Source organism: Geospiza fortis, unplaced genomic scaffold, assembly GCF_000277835.1.
Source record: "Geospiza fortis unplaced genomic scaffold, GeoFor_1.0 scaffold408, whole genome shotgun sequence".
Classification (NCBI taxonomy): domain Eukaryota; kingdom Metazoa; phylum Chordata; class Aves; order Passeriformes; family Thraupidae; genus Geospiza; species Geospiza fortis.
Genome location: NW_005054330.1, coordinates 235,957 through 262,842, shown reverse-complemented (window position 1 = coordinate 262,842; position 26,886 = coordinate 235,957). Strand labels below are relative to the sequence as shown.

Sequence of the window (26,886 nt, the reverse complement as noted above, 5' to 3'; positions counted from 1 at the left end):
TTCACTCCTCATGAGCTGATTCCCTGCAAACCCCAGGAATGGCGATGCTGGGGCTGGTCCTGCTCAGGGAGCATCAACCCCGAGAGCTCCTCTGGGCACCAGTGGCCACTGTGGGCAGGATCACAACCAAAACAAGTTCCTTCTTAGCACAAATCTGTGTTTTCACCACCTCCACACTGGGCTGCAAACACCTGATTTATCCTGATTTATCTCAAAGCCAAACACAACCTCACAATTTAATTTCTGGGTTTTCCTCCCTTGGTAGAAGTGGGAGAGGAAAATCTTCCACTGGGTTTCTAAAGGGGAGGTGCTGAATGACAGAATCATGGAATATCCCGAGCTGGAAGGGACCCAAAAGGATCATCAGAGTCCAACTCCTGTCTGTGCTCAGGGCAGCCCCAAAAAATTCAGGAAAACTCCAATGTGACTTAGCCAAGGTCTATCCCCCAAGCTGCTATCTCCCTACCTGCCAGGCTTCCCTTCCCAGACACACTTCCAGCTATTATTAGCCTGCTCCAAGATTTTTTGAAGCCTGCTGGGGGGTGGGGGAACATACCAGGAATGTCAATCCCAGCTGGATGCACTCCAGCATTACTCCAGCTCCTCTCACAGCAGCACTTTGGGAAGAACCCGTGAGCCTGCAGCCGCAGCTCTGCTGGACCAGGGACAAGAACACAAAAAGCTTAAACACAACTAAGAGGAAGAAGATTTACACTTGGAGAAGTGGATGGCAAACTCTTGGATGAAGGATTGGAAAAAAAAAACCCACAAAAAACACCCCACAGTAAATGTTCCTTTAACGGTTTCATCAATTTGCAAAATAATTAGCAAATAAACGAGGAATCCTAAACACACAGCCAAAGACCCTCCTGCAGATTAACACCACCAGGAATCTTTGTCCAAAACAAAAACTTCAGAGACTCTGGTTCCTACACCAGGAAGGAGCAGACTGGGGCAGTATCCAGGATTTTTTGGTTTGGAGGGTGCAATTCCAGCTCTCCCTCCACACCAGCACATCCAGTCACTTCCACACAGAGCCCCATCTCTTACTGGGATCCCACCTTCGTTCAGGAGTTTGTCACTGTGATAACCTCTCCTCTCCTAGCTGCACAGTTAGATACAAGTCACAAAAATAAAGCTATTTTCAATTGTCAATAAATCACAGCTGGCTAAAGAAATCCAAATCTTTTCCTGCCCCTCCCACTGCAGGTTGGACGGGGCAGCAAAGACCACAATAATGAGAATATTCCAGGGCCATCCCAACTCCATCACATTTCAAAATAAATGTATTTCCCTAAGACAATATACAGCCTTCATTTCATATAAAATCTCTGGGTTTGAGGCACAATTTCCCAGCTGATGACCTGTTCCTCCCTCACTGACACCGGCACCGGAATCTGCTGACAGGGAGTGAGAGTGAAATCCAGCCATGGAAAATAACTGAAGGAGAAGAATGGGACTGAGCAGGGACTGAGGAGGTAAAAACAAGTTACACAAGAACTGTGAGAAGGTTTTGACACCATCTGAGGGCTTTTTTTCTAAATCAAGGAGAGAAATACGAGCATTGCATGGTATTGTAGGGAAAGCTGAACCACAGCCAGGATGGGGCATTTTTTTATCCCAAACGTTTTTTAAATACCACACAAAGAATCATGGAATTATTTTAGGTCAGAAAAAACCTCCAAGATAATCAAGTCCAACCTTTGACCAATCACCTCTGACACTGCTCCTTACAGAGGAGCTGAGATGCTCAACAGGAATGACAGAGATGCTGGTGCTGTTTACACAGAATAATTTAGAAAATAAATAGGGGGGGAAAAAATCACTGAAAGAAACCACTTTCTCAGGGGGGTATTTTCCAGAATGCATTTTCCCTTTGGTGCAGCCCCAGGTGGTCAGCCAGGGTTTGCACAAGCTGTGCAGCAAACCCAGCTCCCATGCAGAAGCAAACAGAGCCACTTTTACTACTTCTCTCCAAGGAACTCTGTGGTGATCTGACAGCCACACACGCTCGACAAACCACGCACAACTTGTACTCCCACTGACACAGGCACAGCTCCACTCTCTTCAGGGACTGTGAGAGTTGTACCTCTGTAGCTGGGAAGAAAAATCTTCTCTAAGCTGTTCACTGAATTGGAAAAACAGCTTCAGTTCAGCCCTGACCTCTCTCTTAGAAACGACCACAACACCCAGCTTGGGGAAGCTTGTGGGACAGCTCAGGATGAGATCTTTCCTTCAGCAAGACTTTGCACCCTGATGCCTCAGGTAGAATGAACATAAACCTGGCACTGGATCAGCTCGTCCATGCTCAGTTCTCTCACACTGCTTTCACTGTGGGCAGTTTGAACTCTTCAGAACAGAAAATGAGAGATCCTTTCCCAAGCTGAGCTGTGATATGTGCACGAACCTCCTGGGCTGGGCTCCAGGGGATTTCTGGGGATTTTGGGGGGTTTCTATGCTATGGGAACACACCTGTGTACAGCAGAGGAGGATCCCGAGTCCCAGGACTGAGGAGTGATCCGGGATACGTACCGAGGTACCCACACACACCTGAACCCAGCACATGCTCTAGAATGCACTGGATTTGAATCATTTCTTTTTAATTTTTTTTTTTAAAAAGTGCAGTTGACCTGAAATGGAAAAGAACTGTCTTTTATGTTCACTGTAAACTTGTCAAAAGGAATCTGCTCTTTAAAAACTGTGCTAAAATAGTCAATTTATACAACAGAGCACTAGATGAAGCTACCATAAATTCCTCTTCACCAATTATTACTCTATTGTGTCAGTTATAGTACTGCATATACGTAGAAGAAGCAAAACTGGTGGTAGCTACTATTAGTGAGTACAGCAAACCCAGGGAATAATTCGAGTTCAACGCTCCCATGAAGTAGCAATAACATTTAAACCACAGGACAGTTAAGAATTCAGTACTTTGAAGTGCATCAGAGTCACACTGTTGATCATCAGCAGTATGGAGCAAGGTTATCAGAGAGAGTCAGCAGTAATGGTCGGGGAGGACACGGCAACACCACAGAGCGAGGGGGAGCACCCACCACGGTCCGTCGGTGTCACCACGGCAGTGTCACCCCCCTGCCAGCCAGGCCACGGCAGGGACAAAGCCTCTTCCTTCCTTCCTTCCTTCTTTCCATCAGTAGTTCCAGAGGGACGGAGCTCGGGCGGGCCCCGCCGGGGGTGTGGAGCAAGGAGCAGCCTCTGGGCTTGGTGACCTCCAGCGCTGCTGCTGCTGCTGCTGCTGCCAGGGGCAGGGTCCCCCCCTGCTGCAGACAGAGTCCTGACGTGATCCCAACGCTGTAAACATGGAGCTCCTCCTCCTCCAGGCACATCCCGCCTCCGGCACTGCACAAAGTCATTCGTTCACAAGGATTCTGGGACGCTCTGCAGGTTCACCAAGCAGCTCTCCCTGCGGGAAGGTGGTGGGTGTCTCCTACAGCCCGTTGCTGTTCCTGTGGCTGAGCGGGGGCTTCGACAGCTCCACCACTGTGGAGCGGGATTTGTTGAGGAACTTTGGAGCCCGGCGCAGCAACCTCTGGGCCTCGGTGAAAGCCTCTGTCAGCTCCTTTTTCCACTGGACAAACTCGGGGTCGCTCTGCAAGACACACAGAAGGAGTTTGGCACTTTATGCTATGTGGCCAGTGGCGTCTTCTCTTGTAGCCACATTTCTCTTCACAGAGAAAAGCAAGGCACAGTTCTTCCCAAGAATATTTCTGGGTTTCACATTCTCTCAACCTCAGAGAAAGGAAAAACAATTCTTATCTCATTTGCTGCACCTGTGTTTGTTCACATTATGGAAGACTGGTTACCTGAAGAGAATTAGTAATTAGATTCTGGTATGAGTGTTTTGATTCACTGACCAATTGAATCCAGGTGAGAGGAATAGTGGATTTGTCTTTACAAACCAGCTGTGGGTCTGCTGGTAGATAAAACTAGCACTGGGACATAAAAGAAACAATGGGAAGGATTCCACTGATTGATGAATGGAAAAGGATATTTGCTTTTACCAATAAACTTTAGGTTTGCTGAGAAATGAAATGACGCATTGAAAGAATGAAAGAAACAATGGGGAAGAAAAACCCCTAAATTCCATAACAATTAAAAAAGGGAGGGTTATACATTAGAGGGAAATCTTTGGTATCAGGTGTATTGGGGAGTCTGAACCTCTCAAGTACTTCAGCGAATAAAGTCAAAGGACTCTTCTGCCTCCTTTTTGGACATAAACCTCTGATGTTTGTGGATTAATTTTCCAAACACAGGTGTGTGTGTCGGGACTGTCAACTGACAGTCAAGAGATGCTGTGCAGTGGAGTGCAGTTGAGTGCTTGGCAGATTCAGTTTAGATGTAATGTAATATAGTGTCATATAAAATAGAATAATATAGTATAATAAAGTAATTAATTAGTCTTCTGGTATCAATGGAGTCTCCCCATCATTCCTCTCCTTCATCTGGGGCAAAAATATCTCTGATATTCTCTGTCAGACAGCACTTTAGGGAAGATAATTTTATTTTCCAAAGGAATGAGCAACTTTGGCTATTGCCCATGTGCAGCCCTTAGCTTCTCCATCACCCCAATGCAAGCTGGTACAATGTTCTGAGGATTTGAGCACTCCCCCATTCCACACATGAGCTCCAGCAGCTCCCCACAGTGAGAAATGAGCCAATGAGGCCCTTGGAGCTTGAAAAGTTTTTAGCTATTTAATAAACCCAACTCATTTTGTCCCAAAAACCACTGAAATCCATGACAAGCTGCAGGTTTCCTGCTTTCAGAACTCAAGGGTGATAAAAACTTTAGCTCTGCTTCACCAAGTGTCTCAGTTAACATCCAACAGGATAAGCTGACAAACTTGTCAATTGTTTATCATATGCAAAACAATCTGATCAAGTTATCAAAAAATCAAGTCTTACCTCACACTGTAGGACAAACTGTTTTCCCCCTTTAATTCTCAGTAAGATGCATTTCTTATCTTTAATTTGTGTTTCTTCAACAGATACTATTTGTTCCATTGTCAGCAGGTTTTGCTGCAGCATTTGCAAAAGAGCAGAGAATTAATTGAAAAAAAAACTGTTGCCCATCAAATAAAGCCACTATCCTATTTTCCTGGACTATCCACATGAATTAAGTGATGAACATTAAATGTCATTATACAAACATTTATTTCTGAAGGCTGGGTCATGAACTAAAGATAGATAGTAAGGTAAGAGAGAGATTTACAAGGGGCTTGGTTGCTTCAATAGTGACAACAAAATATCAGTTCTAAAAGCCAGTAATGACAGCATGAAATAAGAATCTACAAATAGGTGTGTCTGCAAACAGAATATTAACTATTTTCCCTCAAGAGCTGCATACAATTTGATACATTTTTCAAGCATTACTGTTATTACCCAAAAAAAAGGCAATTTCACTACTTCAAAGAGCTGAAAGGGAATATTTCAGCACTGAATACTTACAAAGAGAACATACACAGCAGTGTGCAGGAAAACTCTCCCTATGGACTGCAGAGTACACAATGTCTTAAACTCCAAACGCTTCCTTAATTTAAATATACAAATTATCTGCCCTGCACATGAGCACAGCTGGGCTACACTACAGCCACTATAGCATTTTCTTGGAAACAAAATGCTATAGCATTTATCACCTTACCAGTTTGTGTTTTTTTGTATAAATAGTCCAGAGGTCCTAAATGAGAAACAACACCATCAACTACCAAAATCCTTTAAAAACACAACAGAACAAGCAAAGGATTCTCAAGTCAACTTTACATCTCCTGTGTGCGGTGTAAGCTATGCGTTAACTACAGTGAGACAGGAGAGAAGATACTCAAAGGGGCTTTTACTTAGAGCAAATTCCTTCCCCAGGAGAGCTCCTGGGCTCTCCAGGTGTGTCCCAGCTCCACCTGCCTTCCAGCAGAGCTCCCAGGGCCCCTCACTCACGCGGGACTCTCCTTCTCCTCGCCACTCCAGCCGGTTGGGGAAGAGGTAAAAGTAACGCCGCTGCCACTGAGTCAGGAAGGGGTTCCCCAGCTTGAGCATGTAGCCATGCATGATACAGTCCTTCCCCAGGGCATAATCTAAACCAAGAGGAGATGTTAGCAGAGCGCCAGGAGATGCAGCTGAAAGAATTCTGAGAGAGCTCTGTGCCGAGGGGATGGAGCCCCGGACCTGCCACACCCTCGGCAGGTTCAGATCACACACTCAGCCCCAGCTCTGCCCTAACTGCACAGCTCCTGTGGCTGCAGAGCAGGGAACAAGGACAGGACTTGGCTCTTAAAGAAGTACCTCACTGGAGGAAGTTTTAAAAGAATGTTGCTCTCCAAAGTTTGGGGGTTTGATGCAACACCCCCGTGGCAAGCTGCAGTTTGCTGTGCAAAACCTCCTGGGGCCCTTCCCAGCTCCTGGGCAGGAAATCAAACCCCACAGACTGGGAAGGTGGGGAGGCACAGGGTGCCCAGAGAAGCTGGGGCTGCCCCATGATCCCTGGAAGTGTCCCAGGCCAGGTTGGACAGGGTTTGGAGCAGCCTGGGACAGTGGAAGGTGTCCCCGCTCATGGCAGTGGGGTGGAACTGGATGGGCTTTAAAATCCTTTCCAACCCAAACCATTCCAGGACTCCATGATTCCATGAATCTCTTTCCAAAGCCTGATGTCATCATTCAGCATTTCAAAACATTAAGAAACATTTTAAGCAACACGACAGCGATTAAGCAAATCCTAACAATTCCTGGGAATGACAGCAATGGGAGAACTCCAAACCCAGGAATTACTACCTAGCAGCAAAAGATGAGAGAAGTGTAAGGACAGATTACCTTCCTCGTGGCCAAGCTGCTTATTTTTAGCCCTTTTTCTGGCCTCAATTTTATCTGTGTCTGCATTTACTGCATCATAAACAGTTTCTGCTACTTCTTGCTGCCAACGCTCCGATATTACCAGAGGGAAGTTCTTATATAACTCCTGGTCACTATCAAGCAACTTGCAAGAGAAAAACAACAAAAAACCCAACATTTTAATAACTTTCACTACTCTTATCCCCAACAGTTAATAGTTACCCATGCAACAGTATTATTTTACATGATGGATTGAACTCAAACCTTCACAAAACAAACAGATGCAAGCAAGAGAAGCACAGACACTAATTTAAGCAAAGATATTAATTTATGTGCAGAGAACAGGCCACCTGCTCAAAATTTGTTTGGTTTGATAGCTCCAAAATCCTCACTCAACACTGCCCCATAATGCTCTCTAGACATTTAAATAACTACTCCAATGTAAGCAGCAGTATTCTTAATCTTGTTGCACAAAAACTTCCCCAGCCCAAAAACTCCACGAATAAGTGCAAAGATACCTTTTCCACAGCAATGCCTTCCATGCTTCCACAGCCTGGCTTTATATTCTTAATAATTAACCCTCAGAATTCATCAGCATGTGCTGCAGATCTCAAATGTACTGGCCTAAGGATCATTTTCTCCATTAATCCTTTGAGTACTTAAATTGAATTGCACTGAAGAAAATCAGGGGAAAAAATCCTTCACCAAAAGGGTTTCCCAGCACTGAGCAGGGCAGTGGTGGAGTGCCCATCCCTGGAGGAGGTTAAAGCTGTGTGGATGCAGCACCAACAGCTGCAGGAGCAGCTTAATTCTCCTGCTGCAGCCAGGCCAGACCCTCCTGGAATTAGATATTCTCCTTTCCAGAGATCCATGCTATAATCCAGCAGGAAAATACACACCCAGAAAATCTCCCTGTGGCACCCAAGGAAGGGGGAACAGCCACAGGTATCCCCTGCTGGCTTCCCACTCATAACCCAAAGCTCATGAGCTCTTCTGGGGGCCACAGGACACTTTGCAGGATAAATTCAACCCCAGGGAGGACAGCAAGGGGCTCAAACTTGGTGGTGCCCAGGGCACAGAGGGCTCCTGGCACCTCGCTGGCAGCTGACACAGGCAGGGATCCTCCTGTCCCCTCTGGAAGCCTGTGACACCCAGGGGGGCTGTGCTGTCCCTCCCTGACTCACCCCCAAGGGTAAATTTATCCCCTGGGCAGCCTGAGCTATGAGACTCTGAGATCAAACTGGAGATGACACAGCGCTGACCTGCTGGTGGTTCGCATTCCAGGACAGGAATCGTGTTATTGAGAACCTCTGAGCCACCCAAGAAATAAAAAGACTCCCTGGTTCTTCCTCGCAAAATGTTCCTCTGAATCCTGGCACTGCAGAACTACAGGAGACTGGGATCCTGCCAGGCTAACATTGATGCTGAAGATGTGGAATTTTCTGGGATAAAGAACATCCTGGGCTCTCTGCACTTCTCTGTGCCAACTTCTGTCACCACAGCAGGTGACACTGACAGACGAGCTCCCTTGTAGGCTCAGTGAGTACTTTATGGGGCTTTTTCCTTATAAAGTTTAGAACAATTAATTTCCCTCCTGACTCACTTCTGTAAGAACAAGAATGAGATCTGTTCTACTGCAGAAATGGGTGATGAAAACAATGAAGGGCACTGACCCAAGCCCTGCTGCCCTAAAGTCCCAGAGAAACTTCAGAGAGAGGAGGAATTCACAGGGGGTCAACCCCATTCATGTGAGTCCCAAAGGGGCCAGCAGCTCTAACTTCTCTCCTTTTTTATATATTATTTTCATTAAATTTTGGATAATATCAGGACCTGAAAATTTCTTTTACCACTCTTCTAACTTATGACATTGCTACTATTAACACAGTTTGTAATTTTTAAGAGTTTTCCCCAGCACTCTCTGACCACTCAACTATTAAAATAAGGTTTAGCTCCACTTCTCCGAGCTACCAGAAATAAATCCCAACTTTTAAACACAAAAACCATAAGGTATTCTTGAAAAACTGAGGCTTTCCCAATTCTTTCCTGACCATTTGAAACAATTCCTTCATCACATAAACCTTTTGGTAAGAAAGTAGATTTCAGTTAACCTAAAAACTTAAAGATTTGGCAAGCAACAACAAACAGGGGAAGCAGCCCAAGGTAGCAGCATGGATTGATTCTCCCAGCCTGAAGGAATTCCTTGCACATCCAGAGCCCTGAAGCAAAAGAATGCCACACACACATGGAAAGCCAAGCAGAGCAGCCCCAGTGCCACCCTCCAGCACTGAGAGTTGGGTACCTTAATGCCTTTAGTGTCCTCTTCATCAAAGGAGCCAATGTCAAAAGCATCTGCTGCATTGACTTCTCCCCGGGGAGGAATCAGGGGGGGAGGGTACTAGAAATTGAAATCAGCATCATTAAAGACAAATTAATGGGTATTATTTAACTCCATTCTGTATTCATGCATAACCTTTGTATTTTTTGCACAGATTACACCTGACTGTGCCAGAGTGCCCCCCTTGGAATTAAACTTCAGTGCAAAATTTCTGGCACTTCTTTTCATTAGAGCTCCTTCAAAAATCTGGGGATACAACGGGACAGTTTAGAGACAGCAAAGGAAAGGAAACATGCAGTCATTTGAGCCTGGAAATGTTATTACTTACTCCTAACAATCAGGAAGATCTGCAGTAATGAATATTCATCAACAACCCTCCCTGCATTTGTGTGAGTGAGCACTTGTGCTGGGCACTGTGACCCTCAAGTTTTCTCTTCAGTATCTGTTTGGGTTTATTTTCCTTCTACTGCTTTACCAAGTCAGTTAAATTACTGTCTTTATCCTTTACCTTCTGTAAATAGACTTGCTGCCAATCAATGCCTTTGAAGAAAGGATGTTCCTTTACTTCTTGTGCGCTGCAAAACAGAAGTGACTGAAGTCAACAAAGGAAAGGGCTTTAAAAGTGTATTCAAGGAATACAAAGCCCTCAAAGGTCACACTTCTATCACTTGAGAACATCAGGGAAACGCTCTTTTTTAGCAAAATAAAATATAAGAATTCCTCAGTAAACAACAAGAGAGAATTGCAGATGGAAACACTTGGAACAGTGCTCTAGGGCTGGCAGGCAAGAATTCCTGATGGCAATCCATCATTTCCAACAGCAAACAAAGTTCCTCTGTTGTCAGATCCCAAACACAGATCCTCCTCAGTAAACAACAAGAGATCTGGGTCAGATCCCAAACACTGCTCTGGGGCAGATCCCAACACTGCTCTGGGGCAGATCCCAAACATGGATCCAGGTCATGGATCTGGTCAAATCCCAAAAATGCTCTGGGTCAGATCCCAAACACTGCTCTGTGTCAGATCCCAACACTGCTGTGGGTCAGATCCCAAACACTGTCTGTAAATAACCAATTACTCCATATTATACAAATTTTATGAGAAAATAACCAACTACTCTTGTTATCTCCCAGGGAAAATTAATCTCAGGTCATTATCAAAGAGGGCTCCAAAACAAAAACCCTCTGAATCTCCCACTGCAACTGGAGCCAGCCCAAGGCTCAGGTGTGACCATCTACCTGTTATCACACATCCCAATGGTTTCTCAACACTTGTTTACTCCTCTCCTTGTCTCTCAGTCTCCTACTGGCTTTTTAAGCAGGAGATAACAATTTCATGAACAGCTACATGCAAGGTGAGCCTGGCAAAAGCAAGGAGTGTTTTGTAGTCAAGAAACAAAACAAAAGCTCTTTTCCTCAGAATAACCAAGTGACACAGGCAGCACCAGCAATATTCACAGCTTTTGCTTGGTGTTTTTGGGATTGTTTTTTTTGGTTTGTGGTTGTTTTTGTTTTGTAATATGCTCCTATCATTACAGATACAATATAAGCAATAAATTTTCCCTATCAGTATGTCTGAGTCAAGTCATATGATTTCATGCCAAAACAGATCAGGCAAAACCAGAAAAACAACGGAGGGATGAGAAGTAAGAACACCACCCAATGCAAGCATGACTGCAGGGAACTCAGGGAAAGGCTTTAAGGACAGAAATTGTCCAAAAAACATGTCCAAACCGAAGGAATCTGAAATGTAATTCCATGCAGCAGCACTTTGTAATGTTCTCTTTCCAAAATTAAAATCCTCACAACAGGAAGCAGATTTTTACTTGAAATGAATTCACTCATTGACAGAGAAGTGGAAATTTTTCAAGGCAGAGGTCCAAGGAGAAGACAACACCTACCTTCTTCCTTGGCATCCAAGCCTCTTGCTCACATCCCTCTGCAGGAGCCCTTCCAGAAGGGACTTCAGCTCAGGAGAAAAGGAATCTGGGAGCTCCACGTTCTGCGGAGAAAAGAAACACAAAGAGATATTCCATGGTGGAAGAGGTGTGCTCTGCTTTCTTGCCTCTGCTGGTGTTTGGAAACAGCTCTCCCACGTGCAGATAGAGCTCTCTGGGAGAGCAGTTCCAGTTTTAGGGGAAATGGGAGCTCAGGGAACACGGGGATGTCACTGAGGCCAGCCCTTACCACCGTGAGCGTCATCCGGTCGATCTCGTGCTTATCTTTGGTTTTGTGCTGCCTGAAAGGGCTGTGCCTGTGGAAAGAAGAAAAAGAATGACAATAAATGTATGTCAAGCCCCAGCATATCAGGGTATTTCAGCTGTGGCAGTGCCAGGAAAGAGCGGAGCATCCTGCTAGTCCCATCCTTCCCCCTCATCGCTCCTGTCCTGCACAGCAATCACAGGAAGGTGAGCAGAAAGCTGGGTAATTCTTCAACAGTGATCTGGCCTTCAAGATGTGCTTCAAATGCCTCACCAATTACATCTATCTCCCCAAAACCTGAACACTTTTCAGCTAACAAGGAAACCCTGAGCAGCCATCACCCACAGGGATTTAAATCCAAGGATTTCTATAGGGAAGGCGAGCATGACCCACTGAACTCACCGTTCCTCATCACGGAGAGTAAAGAGATAAGAGATCACAGATCCCACAGCATCAGCCACTGGGAGGATATCTGATGGTATCTTGGAAATTATCAGCTTCATCCCTTTCCTGCTTTATAATTCTGGCTTGAATTTGAATTTTCCTCTAAGCTATGGAAGACTGTGACCCATTAGAGATTTATCACACAGTCCTCCGTGAAAGAAGCAGCATTGTAGTAAGAGATATTTTGATTATATTTAGGATACATTCCCTGCTTCTTTTCTTTAAAACCTTGAGGGGATGATGTTTTTCACAATCAAAATGTTACTCACTTATCAATTCCATTAATTAGATATTCTAAAGCATTCTGGCTTACCACATGGCAGAGTGTACCAGCATGTTTCAACTGGAGACCTGCTACTCCCAAGTTATTTTCCTTTTATTCTCAAAAATGTTCTGATTGATGAATGCAATGGATGGACCAGGACTCCAATTTTTCTCTTTTCAGCATGACAGGTAAATGGTTCCCACACAGCCTCCTGTACTCTGACAAGGAGGCTCTGAGTAGATCAGGGAAGAAAATGATTCACTGGCGACTTCTGGGCAGATTCTGTGCCAGATTAAATTTACCAAATACCAAGAAATGGCACCATGTGCCCAGCCCTTGTTTTGGGATGTGTTTAATTGGTTTCAGAACAGATGAGGAATGAGAGTTCACTGTGAATAATGCTCTGGCTTCTGGATGAGCACTGATACCACCCTGAACATCTCTGCCAGGGACAATCACAGCCCAAAGACTGGCAATTTAAACACCACTTCTTTCTTTATTTGCACCCTTACACAGTCTGCTTTGTGCACAATTAATGTTAAATCGATATAGTTCTAGAGTTCAATTCACAAGTCACACACTGACCTTCCTTTGTGCACTGTCTGCATGGAGATAAAAGCTTATAATTAATTATGTGTGAGGACACAGGATGACCTAATGATCAATCTTTACAGAGAAGCACTGTGAAAAGCCTCAGATTTCTCCTGGTTTGCCATTAACACTGAGGATGCCATTTTCAACAAGCTCTTGCCCATCAGTGCTTGTTGACTGCTCAGATAAATCCCATGGCATTAATCTATTCTAAGTTTAATGAGCTGACAAAGCTGTAATTATCGTGTACCTTTGGACACTGGTAAGGTAACAGGCCAGATTCAGCAAATGGAAGGATCCACACCTTGTACCTGGCCCAAACCCTGCAGGAGGGAAGGCTGAGTAACACCCAAAAAGGAACCAGTGCAGCCAAGAGCTTCTCCACAACACCAGGTCTCAACACAAAGCCCACGATTTAACAGGGCTGCTTAGAGCACTCCAAGGAGCAACACATTTAAAACACTGCCAGAGAGGAGCAAACTGCTGTCTGCAGCACTTCAAAGAGCAGACAGAAGTGGCTTCCTCATTTCCCACACCTGTACCTACTACAGGATGCTTGGCTTGGGTTTGGTTTGGAAGAAAAAGCCTGGTTTGTCACACATGGGGCAGCACTGAGGGATCCCTTCAGCCAACCTGTGACACACCACGTCCTGCTATTCCAAGGGACACCCACAGAGGCCCCCAGGCTCCCAGAGGCAAGGCAGGAGCCCCACTCACCCCCTCAGCAGCTTGAAGAGCATGCAGCCCAGGGAGAACCAGTCAGCACTGCTGTCGTAGGCTGTGCCCTTCTGCAGCACCTCGGGGGCCATGTACCCGTGGGTTCCTCTGCAGAGCACAACAGCACAAAGCACTCATTACACCCAACATTATCACTGGGGAAAAAAATCATTAAAAATCAGTATTCTCTCAATAAGACAGCCCGGTTTGGAAAGAATTCATTTTGACAATTTTGTTTTGCTTCCAATGGGTTTTTTTGTGTCATCTGTGTGAGCACAGGACACTCCTGAAGTCACCCCTGGGCACCACAAGAGGCAGCCACCAGGTATTGCTTTCACCCTTAACATGTTCAAAACATATGGACTTTTTTCAAGAAGCTACTGATTTGCAAATCTCTTAAGGTGTGACAGGCTGGAGTTTCCCTTTTTGCATAAATTCCAAGACTAAATCAGGTCAATTGAGGAGCTAAGAATGAAACGTGCCAGGTAAGATGTGAATCCACACCCAGCTCCAGGAATTCAGATCCCAGTTAAATCCTGATGGTGAGAGGCAAAAAGGAACAAAGCTTGCCTCCAGTTCCATGAAGATCCAGAAAGAGAAAGACATAATAAATCCAAGATTTTAGTCGGTTTGGGAATATTTAATTACCAGGTTGGGACAATTAAAGCAATCTGGTACTTTAACTCAGTCAGGTTCTTCTCTGAGCAGTGAATCATCCTGAAATAATGTGTCATCTCCCAGCCATGCCTACACATCAGCTGCTACAACTGTGCAGGAAAACAGGGACAGGAGCCCAAAAAACCTCATTAGAGCCACCAGCTCAGCAAGCCTGGGCCACACAAGTGTCATCCCTCCCCTTCAGGCAAAGTTAAGTTATAAAGACAAATTCAGGATGGATTTAGCACTACCTGTGTGTGCAGCAGAGCTCCCAGACAGAATACTTACACACTGGCATGTGGCTTCTTTTTGGAAAAGTCACAAGCCAGCCCAAGGTCTGATATCCTCACGTGCCCATGTTCATCCAGCAGGATATTTGCAGGCTGGAAACCAAGAGAAGGAGGTGAGTGCTTGGTATTCCCCAGCTGACAACTGCAAACTCTCAGAGCACAGCAACTCAAACATCAATACTCCCTGGTAATTGGTAATTGCCTTCTTTCATTTAACATCAATATATACCAGGCACTTCCTAGATAAAAATCCACCTTCTCACAGAGCACTACCATCAACTCCACAGGTTATGAAATACTGAATAACAGGAGGGAATAACCAGGCAAGGTTTGAACACAAAGCAGGTAATAAACGAATAATCCATTCTGGCCTCAAGTTGGTTTTGGTTTCTTCACAGCAGGGGCTGTGTGTGGCTCTTAGACCTTTTATTCTCAGTCTCTGGGCAGATTTTCAGCCCCTTGTGCTGTCACTTGGTCCAGGGACTCTTCTCTGGGACCTGTCCTTGATTTCCCAAATGTCAGTGAAAGTCCCCAGCCCCTCTCCTGCTGTTGCCCCCCATCACACACACAAAGGTCTCTTCCAGGGCTCCCAGAAATACAATATATCCTCTAAATCATTCCCATCAGGGAGATCAGTAACACCTCACAGGATTTACTGTGACCCCCAGGAAGCCTCTCCCAGGCTGGTTAAACTGGATAATGGCACAGATTAGAAGGACTTTGAAAACTCAGTACAAAAATCAGGCAGATAAAGAAATAATCCTGCCAAGGACAGGTTTCAGGAAGGGTAATCCATAGAAGTTTTCTGAGGGGCTGTGTGGATTTAGGCACCCACCAAGCATTACCTTCAGGTCTCTGTACACCACGAAGCGATTGTGCATGTGCTCTAAGCCCAGGATGATTTCAGTAGCATAAAACCTCATCTCTTTTTCAGAAAACACTCCATGCTGGGAGAGGTGGTAGTGCAAATCTCCTCCTGAAATGAGAATTGAGATGTAATTAAGTGCACAGTAAAATCTTACCCTGCAGGCAGACAGGGTGACACTGTGGGGGAACAGCTCAGCTTTTGTAGGTTCTTATTACCTGGAGATCACACAGCCCCACCCTCTGCAAATCTGTGTGGTGACAAAACGGCTGAGAAAGTTCATACAGAGATTTGATCAGTCTGAAACTCCATTTTAAAACGCATTTATTTCATAAACATTTGCATTCAGTGACTAACCCAGCAGAGGATTTCCACATAAGCAAAGGCTGTACCACACACTGGTTTGTGGAGAGCAGAATAAATCAGCTCATAGAGCAGCCCAGGCTTGAGGGACCAACCATCTCAGCAATCCTCCTGCCAAAATTTCTGTAGCATCATCATCATCATCATCATCATCATCATGTGAACAAGCCTTGCTTACCATTCATGAGGTCCAGAATGAAGCAGAGCTTGTCAGGGGTGTGGAAGGCATAGGTCATACAGACTATAAAAGGACAGTCCTGCAAGGCAAGAGCAAAGAGGTTCACCTTGGGCAAAAAGCAAAGTGTGACTTAGGGAAGCTAAAAATACAGCTGGTATTTTTCCTGTGCTATTTGCCAGCATTCCCAAGTTCTCTCCTGAAATTCAGCTTCATTGTTAATCCCTGTTCCCCTGTGAGGGCCCTGCTCAGGAGACAGTGAAGGTGTTTGGCCCCTGATGCACCTGAACCTCAATCCACCCCATTAAAGACAAGCAGCCATAAAAAATTCCACTGGAAAAACACATCTTTGTTCCCAAGGTCTGCTCACGTGCTGGTACCTCCATGGCACACATTCCAAACCCCATGGCAGCAGCTGGCAGACCCTCCTCTGCACCAGGCCTGTGCTGGATACAAGGGCTCACTCAGAATTATGGAATTGCTGAGGTTGGAAAACCTCTCTGAGATTGAGGGATTCAGCCAAGGCCACCACTAACCTGCATCCCCAAGTGCCACATCTGTGGCATTCACGTTCTCTGAAAAAATTCCTTTGCCCAGGGTTTTTCTCCTGGGAAGCTGAAAGGCAGCAAGAGAGGCCTCAGAGAAAAGGAAAACAATTCTTATCTCATTTGCTTCTCCTGTGGTGCGCTCATGTGGAATGTGTTTGGAGATTGTTTACCCACAGGTGATTGTTTCATTGGATTCTGCTGTGAGTTGTTTTGTTGGGACTCTTTCCAGAGTCACAAGTTTTTCGTTATTAACTTTTTAGCATTCTGTAAGTATCCTTTCTGTATTCTTTAGTATAGTATAGTATTCTTTAATATGATATAGTATAATAAAGTAATAAATCAGCCTTCTGAGAACATGGAGTCAGATGCATCATTCTCTCCCCTCATTGGTGGACCTGCATTTACAACACCACATGCACACATCGGTTAAATCCTCCCTGGGCTGTGACTCCACCACTGCCCTGGGCAGCTGTGCCAGGGCTGGAGAACCCTTTCCATGAAGAATGGACCTGCTCTGGCCATATTATTGCTGATAATAGCCAGAAGGCTCTTGGCTAATGACCAGGAATGGCTGTCACCTCCTAAACTTCTTCTCCAAAGCCATATGGGATGGAACCATGGAATGCTTTGGGTTGGGAGGGACCTTAAAGCTCATCTCATCCCAAGCCCCTGCCATGGGCAGGGACACCTCGTGGTACAAAACCAGGGCTGTTTGGTGGGTCTGCAGTGATCCCTTTGGGAATCCTGGGCTGGGCTGCCCCATCCCACATCAGATCCCAAAGGCAGAGCAGCCCAGGACACCCTGCAGGAGGCAGAGCCTCACGTGACTCCAACAACGTGCCTGGAGCTGCAGGATGGAGCAGGGAAAGCTCTGGGAATCTCTGACAGGAACTTGCTCCCTTCCCAATTTAGAAACAGCAAAACACAGTGGCCTTGGGCAGAGAGGAAAGGGAGGGACAGGGACACTTCAGAGCCCCCCCCTTCCTTCCATGGGGTTTAGATAGAAAGGTTGCTTTATATTTCTAAATCTTTATAAATTTATAAATCTTATAAAGATTTTAATATATATATATATATGTATTATTTATGTATCTTTACATATATAATTTATATTTCAGGGATCCCCACAGTGCCAGGCTATTCTATTTGCAGGGTGTCCTGATGAAGGAAGGAATGATGAATCTGACTCCATGTGTTCAGAAGGCTAATTTATTATTTTATGATACTATATTATATTAAAGAATGTTAAACTATACTATACTAAAGAATACAGAAAAGATACTTACAGAAGGATAAAAAAAGATAATCATGAAAAACTCTTGACTCTTTCCAGAACCCCAACACAGTTTGGCACTGATTGGCCAAAGAGTGAAAACAACTCACATCAGAAACTAAAGAAACAATCACCTGTTGGTAAACAACCTCCAAACACTTTCCAGACAAGTAAAACATAGAAGAATCAAATGAGATAAGAATTGTTTCCCTTTTCTCTGAGGCTTTTCAGCTTCACAGGAGAAAATTCCTGGGCAAAGGGATTTTTCAGAAAATGTGAATGCCACACCAGGGTATATCCTGCCCCTCTCCAACCCAACTGCACTTTGTGTTTTGCTCCCTTGCAGAGAGGAGGGATGGATGTGAAACACCTGCACAGCATCCAGGAAAAAAGCCAAATTCCTAAATATAAAATGCAAATTTTAAACATCTGTAAAATTTTTTTCCTAAAACTAAGGAGCCTGATGTGGTGTCTAACACAAGATACCACCTTTGGTTATGAGCTCTGTGTTGGGGATTATTGTAGCTGCCACTTAACTTCACAACAGCAGCTTTAGCAGAATTATTAACTTAATTTCCTGCATCGACTGGATAATTCAGAAGGGTCCCCAAGCAGGGCTCCTAAAATTTCAGAGCAATCTAATTACCCAGAAGGATTTAGTGGTAGAATTTAAACACCACACATAGACAAATAAAAAGGTTTTTCTACACCAGAACATAGCTTGCTTATATTTTTATGGATTTTAAAAATAGAAGTTATCTGGAAGTGTAAATGTGATGCATAACTCATTTTTTTTGTGCAAGCATTCCTAATTTCATCACTACCCTCTCCTTGCTTAACAGAGAGAAAAACTGTACTGCAGTATTTTCCTGACACAAAAATCCCAGCAAAGGAGTATTCTACAGCATAAGAATAAAAAAAAAACCACCCTACAATTATTTTTTAAAGGACACATAAAGCAATAAAACCAATTTCCCAGGAGAGCAATTCTTCATGGCAGTCAACTTTCTGCTCTGATGAAAATAAGCAACATTATGACATTAATGTGTGAATTAAGACCAGTTTGGAAAGAGTTCCTTACATCCAAACAATCTTGGATTGAATCCAGAGAACTGCTGAAGTCAAAGCTGTGGCAATAAATCATGTGGAAGGAAAAAAATATTGGAGTAGTCATTAAAAAAAAGTAGAAATGTGATATTTTAAAGACATTAGCACACTGAAAAGTGCTCTAGGAGGAAACCTTTGGGTTTAACTCTTCCCAAAACTCTTCTAAAAGCCAAGCACTGAGCTTTGGGGCACAAAGTGACAGCAAACAGGGGACAAAGGTGTGCAGAGCACACAGCAGCTGTGTCCCAGTTTAACTGGAGGGCAGCTCTGTCCTGACATGTCACCAAAGATGTGTCACTGCTTGAAGCACATAAACACCAACCAAGTACCTGTTCTGCTCCAAAAAAAATCAATTATTGATCTCCTGGGGCATCCTGAGCTGGGCCCTCCAACTGAGGATATTCTGGGATTATATTTAACATATCTTGGAGGAAATCTTGAATGCAGCCATCAGTAAAATCATCTCGAGAAGATCTGGGTAAGGCAGCTGAACTGCTGAGGCTTTTTTAGAAGGAAAAAAGCTGGGAGCCACAACAGAGAGGAGGCACAGCCCTGCACAGCCCCAGGCTTGCAACACAGATGGAATGATCCCCTCCTACCCTCAGGAAAAGATTAATGGAATTATCATTCCTTCCACCAGCACCTTGGCACTGGCTGGTTTCACGGGGTCCATCACCACCTTGGTGACTTCCATGTTCCAGTTTTTCAGCAAAAATCAGGCAAATACTGGCTACTACAGAAATGAAGTATCTTTTTCTTTTTAACAGAAAGTAAAATCTTTTCCCTGCTCTGTGACCTTCCAAGGATTTCACAATGCCTTTCCAGCCTGAAGGGCTCTGTGGGAGGGGAAGATGAGGCCTGTGTCTTGCAGAAGAGGAAACCCAAAGCTCAGTGACAGTTTGTCCCCGTTACACCACAGTGACACAGCAAAGGCACCAAGGGACACTGAGCCCTGCAGAGCCCAGTTTGGTGCCACCAGGGCCATCCAAGAGGCTCCAGATGCTCTGCAGAGGTGCCTGTTGTACTCCTGAAGCCACTGGAAATGGAAAGCTGCTGTCACCACACAGCCATGACCGACTCCAGCCTGGGAGCTCCCTGCTCCAGGGGTGCTGGGGGGAATGCCAGAGCTTGAGGTGGATGAACAGAACTGATTACACAACCAGCTGTGTCAGCTGCACAGCTGTTATTATGCATTTTGCAGAGACATCTGGATTCCCAGTTAAATGACTAATTGTGCTGTGATGGATTTCCCAGTTCCACTCTGCTCTGGGCAGTGCAGAACTGTCCCTGGGCACACCATGAGCCACTGCAGCCTCCCAGCTTCTGTTCAGGGACTGAAGGAATTCTCTTATTCCACCACCTTCAAACCTATCTCATTCTGCATATTCCAAGCCTCTCCTGCCCAGGTGTACCTGACCTGAATGAGCAGCACTTTGTACAAAACCTCTCTTCAAAGTCCTTCAGATTTCTGAGAATCTGGAAGAAATGTCACTCTAACGAGCTGATAATCCTTTACAAAAGAAACAAATGCTTCCTCCTGCTGCTGCCCCTGCTTAAAGCCTCACTGTGTGCTGGCCTGTGACAAAATGCCTCCACCAGCAGCTCCTGATCTATTTTCTCTTGGAATCTCTAGACATCCTAATTCACATTCAGTGCTGCAGCCACAGAATCACAAATTAAAGTTAATGGGACAATTATTACTCATTTGCCTCGATTTCTTGCCTAGTCCCTACTACAGACCCACTCCCCACTGGTTTTCAGGAATCCTGACACACGTGGACAAACTACAACTTATCTCTGGTGAAAACAGGTAACTTGATCAAAAAGCATCAAAAAGGGATGAATCACAGATCCCAGAATGGTTTGGGTTGGAAGAGACCTTCAAATTCATCCAGTTCCACCCCTGCAAGGCAGAGACACCTTCCACTGTCCCAGGGTGCTCCAAGCCCTGTCCAGCCCTGGACACTTCCAGGGATGGGGCAGCCACAGCTTCTCTGGGCACCCTGGGAATAATTCCACCCTCACTGGGAATAATTCCTTCCTAATATCCCATCTAACCCTGTTCTCTGGCAGTGGGAAGCCAATCTCCCTTGTCCCAAGTCTCTTTCCAGCTCTCCTGGAGCCCCTTTAGGCACTGGAAGCTCTCCTTGGCTTAGTGGTGGCCATGGCAGTGTGGGGACAATGACATCTTCAAGGTCAGTCCCACACAGAAGATCCCCTGATCTCTGGGGACACAGCCCTGGTGCCTCAGAACAAAGTTGGCTCTGTGCCATGCAGGGAATGCTGCTCTTTGCACAGCTCTGGTACAAAACCACACTCAATTCCTCCTCATCCTCATCCCTCCTGTCACAGACATCTCTTATGAAAAATCCTTTCCTTAGGATTTTTCCTCCTGAGAAGCTGAGAGGCCTCAGGAACAAAATGCAAACAATGGTTATCTGCTGCTTTGGAATGCAACAGGTGCATCTGTGATTGGTCTCATGTGGTTGTTTCTAATTAATGGCCAATCACAGTCCAGCTGGCTCGGACAGAGAGTCCAAGACAGGAGGCTTTGTTATCATTCTTTCTTATTCTATTCTTACCCAGCCTTCTGATGAAATCCTTTCTTCTATTCTTTTAGTATAGTTTTAATATAATATTTATCATAAAATAATAAATCAAGCCTTCTGAAACATGAAGTCAACATTCTCATCTCTTCCCTCATCCCAAGACCCCCGTGAACACGGTCACACCCCCCATATCTGTGGGCACAGGGGCTGTGCTCCCACACTCAGTGTTTAATTCATGCACCACAAGGTGAGGGAAGTGAACCTTCCTGCCAGCATCACCCGTAGCCATGGCAACCACGGTGTCACTGCAGGGAGGGCAGAGCCACCTCCCATCCTGCCTGGAATTCTCTGAGCCCAACACACCTCAGCCACCAGCCAGTGACCCCAGGGAGCCAACCCCAGGTAGGTGCTGGCTTTTTGCACACACCAGTGATGGTTTCAACTTTAGATTTTAATTCATCTCATTTTAATCCAATTTATAAATAGAACAGATGGCTTGGAATACACCTTGACTCAGCTACAGTACACAGAAAACAAAAAAAAAAAATGGATATCAGAGTAACAGGAAAGGGAAGATGAACTGGAGTTTTGTGTGCAGGAACACTTTAGATCCCACCAAAGTACTCTCTAACTCTACAAATAAAAGGAATCGTTTTTACAAGACAGAATCGTGTTTTGGAAAAGTTTCAAAGAAAAATACTTTAAAAAGGATACTTAAAACGTCAGGAAAGTGGGAGGATGAATTACCTCAGAAATGGGCACCCCCTCAAGCCTCTGCAGCAAAGATGCTCATTCTGTAGGACCCAAACTGATGAAGCACGTTTGGTTTTCCCTTCTCATTTCAGACACATTGCAAGAATCAGGGGGAGGCTCCAGTGGGGGTTAATTCTTGCATGTCACACAAGGGAATTGATGGAATATGCATTATATGTAACAGCTTTTACATTATATGGAAGGAAGAAGGAATAACATGGTGATACTTACTCCTGTACTGACAAGAGACAGCATAATTCTTTCATTTAAGGCTAATGTTTCTCCTTGCTTCATCTTGATTCTCTTCTTATCTAAACATTTCATTGCATACCTGAAAAGAAAAAATAAACATTCAGAAAAAGCACCAAAAATCTCCTCTGCCAGGACTCTTCACTGGCAGCCAGGCCATGCACATTCACAGGATGCTGTAAGCAAGCTCTTGAAAGACTTAACCCCAGGACTAAAAAAAACATAATTTCACTAAAACTAAAAACCTCCAAAATCTCCCAGAATTAACACATTTCCAGCAGAAGCCTCCTGACAGAGAAATGTGCTTTACAAATAATTCCATGTCCAAACCATCACAGTGAGATAGGAATTACACAACATATATTCATTTTCTCATACCTACAAGCAAGGATCTGCCTTAGGAATTAAATAACAAAAACTCTGTTATGGTACCATTTAATTCCAACAGTTTCAACTCTATCAGGAAAGCAATATCTTGAACACACGCTGAGTTTTTTTGGGTTTTTTTTCCTCCTTAATTTTCTTTCTACTCAGAAAAAGTCAGATACACACAAGAAAGCTTTTTTAGTCTTCTACCATCTGTGCTACACAAATTAATAAAATTTTGCTCACAAAGGATGTTACCCTAACAACCACCAACCACAGGAGGATATGATCCAGGCTGGGTATTTTTCCAAGCTGTTGGTGAGTTCATTAATAGATATCAGTGAGAAGGACATGTGTGCTCCTCCACAGAAGACTCCTAGACATGGATAGTCATGGATATTTTTTAGGAAATTACCACATTACAGCAGTGTTTCAATGCCCATCCCCATCCAGCCCCAGGGCTTCAGCTTTTGGGAGCTCCAGTTCCCAAAAACAGCCACGTCATTCCTGACATCAGTGTTGTTGGGAGTGGGGGAGTGAGGGTGAATTTTAAATTTGCAGACTGGGAACATATTCATGTGTTCGCTGCTGTCCCAGGCTGCTCCAAGCCCCATCCAACCTGGCCTTGGGCACTTCCAGGGATGGGGCAGCCACAGCTTCTCAGGGAACCTGTCCCAAATTAAGTCTGCAGCTCTAAGTGCAGCAGAGGCAGCCTGGAGGGGATGGGAGCTGGGTTAGGGATGGGCACACAGGTTTGGATCAAGAAAGAATTAAACCAAACCTCTACCCAGAAGATCAACCTCGTCTTAAGTTTTTGCTTCAAATTTGAAAAAGAAGGTTGATTTTCCCACATTTTGCTTCCCTTTGCTGTATTTATATCTAATAAAACCTGTCCTTTGCTTCACTTTTCCTGTCCTTCTCACTTCCCAAGGGTTTATCCACCTCCTGCCAGAGCCCTACTCAGACACTCAGACATGGAGATGGCTGGGACTCTGAGAATTGCTGGCTGAGCATGCCTCAAGCTAAATAAAATGTTTATTTTTGTACACAGACAACTGAATGAACTGTACATGGACAAAAAGTACCAAAGCAAGAATAAAGCCAGCGTTGTTAGTAAGAGCATTAATATAAATACTTGAAGTCACTGCAGAAATACTGAATATAATAATAGCAACATTAAGATGTCTTCCACTTGTTAAGAGTCAGAAGTTTATTATTATCAAGGATGTCAGGCACACATAAATGCCAGAGGAGCCAGACACAGGGCACCTCACACATGCCCTGCTCACTTGCAAGGGAAATGTTTAAGGATGGGCTGTGGACTAAAATTGTAGGAGAAAAGCCAAGATGAAAGGCTGGGGTGTAAATAAAGAAACATTCAAAATGTTGAGAACCACTGGTTAAATCCATGCCCAGATGTTCACATCAAAACACAATGGGACAATGGTGCCTAGAAATGGAAATCTGATGATCAGGGGAGGTGTGTGAATGGAAAAGGAATAAAAACCACCCAGGGCTGACCCTGGAGCTCCCACTGAGAGTTCTGGGAAGCACAAGTCCAGCAGTGGGATATCCCCTTCCAAACAGCAGCAGGGATCTCTGCTTTCACCACACATGGGGCAGGCACTGATGGAATTCCCCAATGGGAATGGCTCTGGCACAGCCCTGACTGCCCAGATTTGGGGACAGATTCCTGCAGCTCCACCTGGAGCAGGTGACACCTGAGCAGCCACCATGGGTTCCACAGAAATATCCTCTGATCCAGGGAATTGCTGCTGATTGTAACACATCTGCATCTGTGCTGATTTTAAGACATTTGCATCTGTGCTGATTTTAACACATCCACATCTTGCACTGGTTTTGACAGGACATTTCCATGTGCCCAGGAGCTGTGTGACACTGAGCCCCTGCATGGCATGGAACAGGATCCACTGAGCCTGCAGTGAGCCAGGAATCACAATTGTGGGGGTAAAACTTCATCACAAAGAACTTCACAGCAATGTGATGCTGCTTCCCAGTGATTTCCTAAGAAATGATTGGAAGGATTTCCTCACTAGTCCAGAGTTTACAATCACCTCTGCCACAGAGTGGGTGATACTCACATTTTTCCAGTGTCTGCTTTTCTGCAGCCATACACTTCACCAAATCCCCCTCTTCCTATTATTCTATGTACACTAAAATCATTCATGGTCAGCTGCAAATGGAAACAGAAACAACAAAAACAAAACCTTCATTTTTCCAGCATTAAAAAAAAAAAAAACCTACTGTGAAAACATCTAAATGATCCATGAATGTGTTGAGATCCTCAACTGTAATTCAACAGCATTTACTGTGTTGGAAAAGGAGCCCCTTATTGTTGATATTTCCATGTACTTGGAAGCACTACAGTGTGAAGTAGCACCAAGAGGCTGCTGTTCCCAAAATCTGCCAGTCTCAGGGCTATTTTTGCAGCTCAACTTGTCACACAGAAGTGCAGAGGGACAAAAGCTGAGGCCAAGGGAAGGGGCTCACAGGGTGCTGGGATCACAGACTGGAGAGGGAAAGGGAGGTGGACAGGGATTGGGGCTGGTAAAGAGCAGAAATTCTGGCACTTCAGCTCTTTCAGCCATTAAAAAAATCAAAATTCCATTAGCTGAGGAAGGCAGAGGGGATGTCCAGACAGGAATCATCAGGGCTGTGCCTAAGAATAGCAGAGCAGTGACATCCACCACCCTCCTTAATGAGGCCTTTGCAGAGCAGGATTCAAAACTGAACATTCTCTTTCCTGTATCAGCCTCTGACAAGATAAATATACTTGTGAGTACTTACATGAATATTTAGCTCTACATTTTTCCATTGACAAAATCTAGTAAACTTGTCACTGCAAAAGAGAAAAAAAAAAAGTTTAAAAGTTGTCTGAGACTATTGTGTAGAGTATTACAGGAAATGTCAAGACTCTGATATTTAAAATCTAGTCTGAGCTAGGGCGTGGGGTGGTATTTAATAAATGACAGCCTTCCTTTCACCAACTGTAATCTTACCCCCACCAAGAAAAACAATTCCTAGGCAGAGCACACTCCATGTTCTACATCCTTGGGAGAGAAAGAGAGCAGATAACCTCATCCCTGGAAGTGCTCAGTGTGTGCCCACAGCTCTCTTGCATGGTTTTCAGTCATTCAAAGACGGTTTTCAATTTTTAAACAACTATGTTTGGAACTAACAAACATTTAAATTACATCAAGAGAAAGATAATTATAAAAAAAAACACAGGCAGCTCGATTTATGTTAATGAACCTCCCTATACTCCAAGGAACATTTTAAAACTCATTTTATCTTAAAATAGGGAAGACATCAGCAATACCACAGGCATTGGGAAAAAATGATAAAATAGTTGCTTATTCCTACATGAATAATTAAGTATTTATTTTCAAAGTAAGAAAATAACAGCTTTATGGAGGCATTTTTATAATTACCACAGAATGGCACCAAACCAGTTTAGAAAATAGATTTGGGTGTTGCTGGGTGGCAGCTGAGCTTTGCAGAGCCACACACAGGACCAGGAAAGAGCTGCTCTGCTGGGCCAGACTTGTGCCTTCAATTCTTTATTACACAGAATATCCCCAGAACCCCAGTTCTGCCTTTTCTCAGCCCAAACTCCAATCTCTGTGTGCCCTGACTGAGAAATCCCTGAGCTTTCCAGCTGTTCCACTCACACATCCTGACTCTGATCAGGATATCCCACAAAGCTGGGTTAATTTGATTAATCATGCATTAATACACATTTTTAGCCTTATTTACAGCAGTACTGAAAGGACCTGGCTTCCCACTACAGCAGGCAGATAATTCAGGTAATATCCCAGGTTCATACCTTTCCATAAATTTTTGAAATATTTTTCCTCGGAGACTATCACAAATTTCTTCTATATATGGCTAAAAAAGGGTGAGGAAACACAATTAGTATTTAAGCAGACAATAAATGGCTTTTTTCAATCCCATCCAACACAGAGAACTCTCCTTGGCCCCACACAAGAAAACCTCAACAAAGCATTTTAGCTTTATTTGGCTTTTGGAATCTGAGCAGGTGCCCTGCAGTCAAACACAAAATATTTTCACCAGCTAAAAAACCTTAAGGGGTGTGGGGGCAAAAAATTCTTCTCTCAAATGTATTTAACCGATAAATTGTCACCCCTGTGGAACCCAAACTTCCCAGAGCTGCTCCCTCATCTCCGTGGTGCCTCTCTCCTCTCTGTCCTTGCACCTTGAAATCACAGGTGAGTTTTTCCAGGGAAATCCCTGCCCTGGCTGTGTCAGGGCCCAACCTCCCC

At 44.5% G+C, this 26,886-nt stretch overlaps 1 protein-coding gene across 1 annotated transcript in view; it reads right to left on the bottom strand.

Moving 5' to 3' along the window:
- Positions 1-2,609: 2,609 nt before the first annotated feature.
- GRK3 (G protein-coupled receptor kinase 3) overlaps positions 2,610-26,886 on the bottom strand; it is a 41,757-nt gene continuing 17,480 nt past the window's right edge. The window contains exons 5-20 of the mRNA XM_031057400.1: positions 26,430-26,491; positions 25,391-25,442; positions 24,685-24,776; positions 22,199-22,298; positions 15,741-15,819; positions 15,180-15,310; positions 14,333-14,427; positions 13,388-13,495; positions 11,356-11,422; positions 11,070-11,170; positions 9,678-9,744; positions 9,134-9,229; positions 6,817-6,979; positions 5,947-6,083; positions 4,921-5,034; positions 2,610-3,607 (exon numbers count right to left, since the gene is read on the bottom strand). Of these exons, the coding sequence (XP_030913260.1) occupies positions 3,446-3,607; positions 4,921-5,034; positions 5,947-6,083; positions 6,817-6,979; positions 9,134-9,229; positions 9,678-9,744; positions 11,070-11,170; positions 11,356-11,422; positions 13,388-13,495; positions 14,333-14,427; positions 15,180-15,310; positions 15,741-15,819; positions 22,199-22,298; positions 24,685-24,776; positions 25,391-25,442; positions 26,430-26,491 (1,626 nt within the window). The 3' untranslated portion in view covers positions 2,610-3,445. The remainder of the gene's footprint in view (positions 3,608-4,920; positions 5,035-5,946; positions 6,084-6,816; positions 6,980-9,133; positions 9,230-9,677; positions 9,745-11,069; positions 11,171-11,355; positions 11,423-13,387; positions 13,496-14,332; positions 14,428-15,179; positions 15,311-15,740; positions 15,820-22,198; positions 22,299-24,684; positions 24,777-25,390; positions 25,443-26,429; positions 26,492-26,886) is intronic.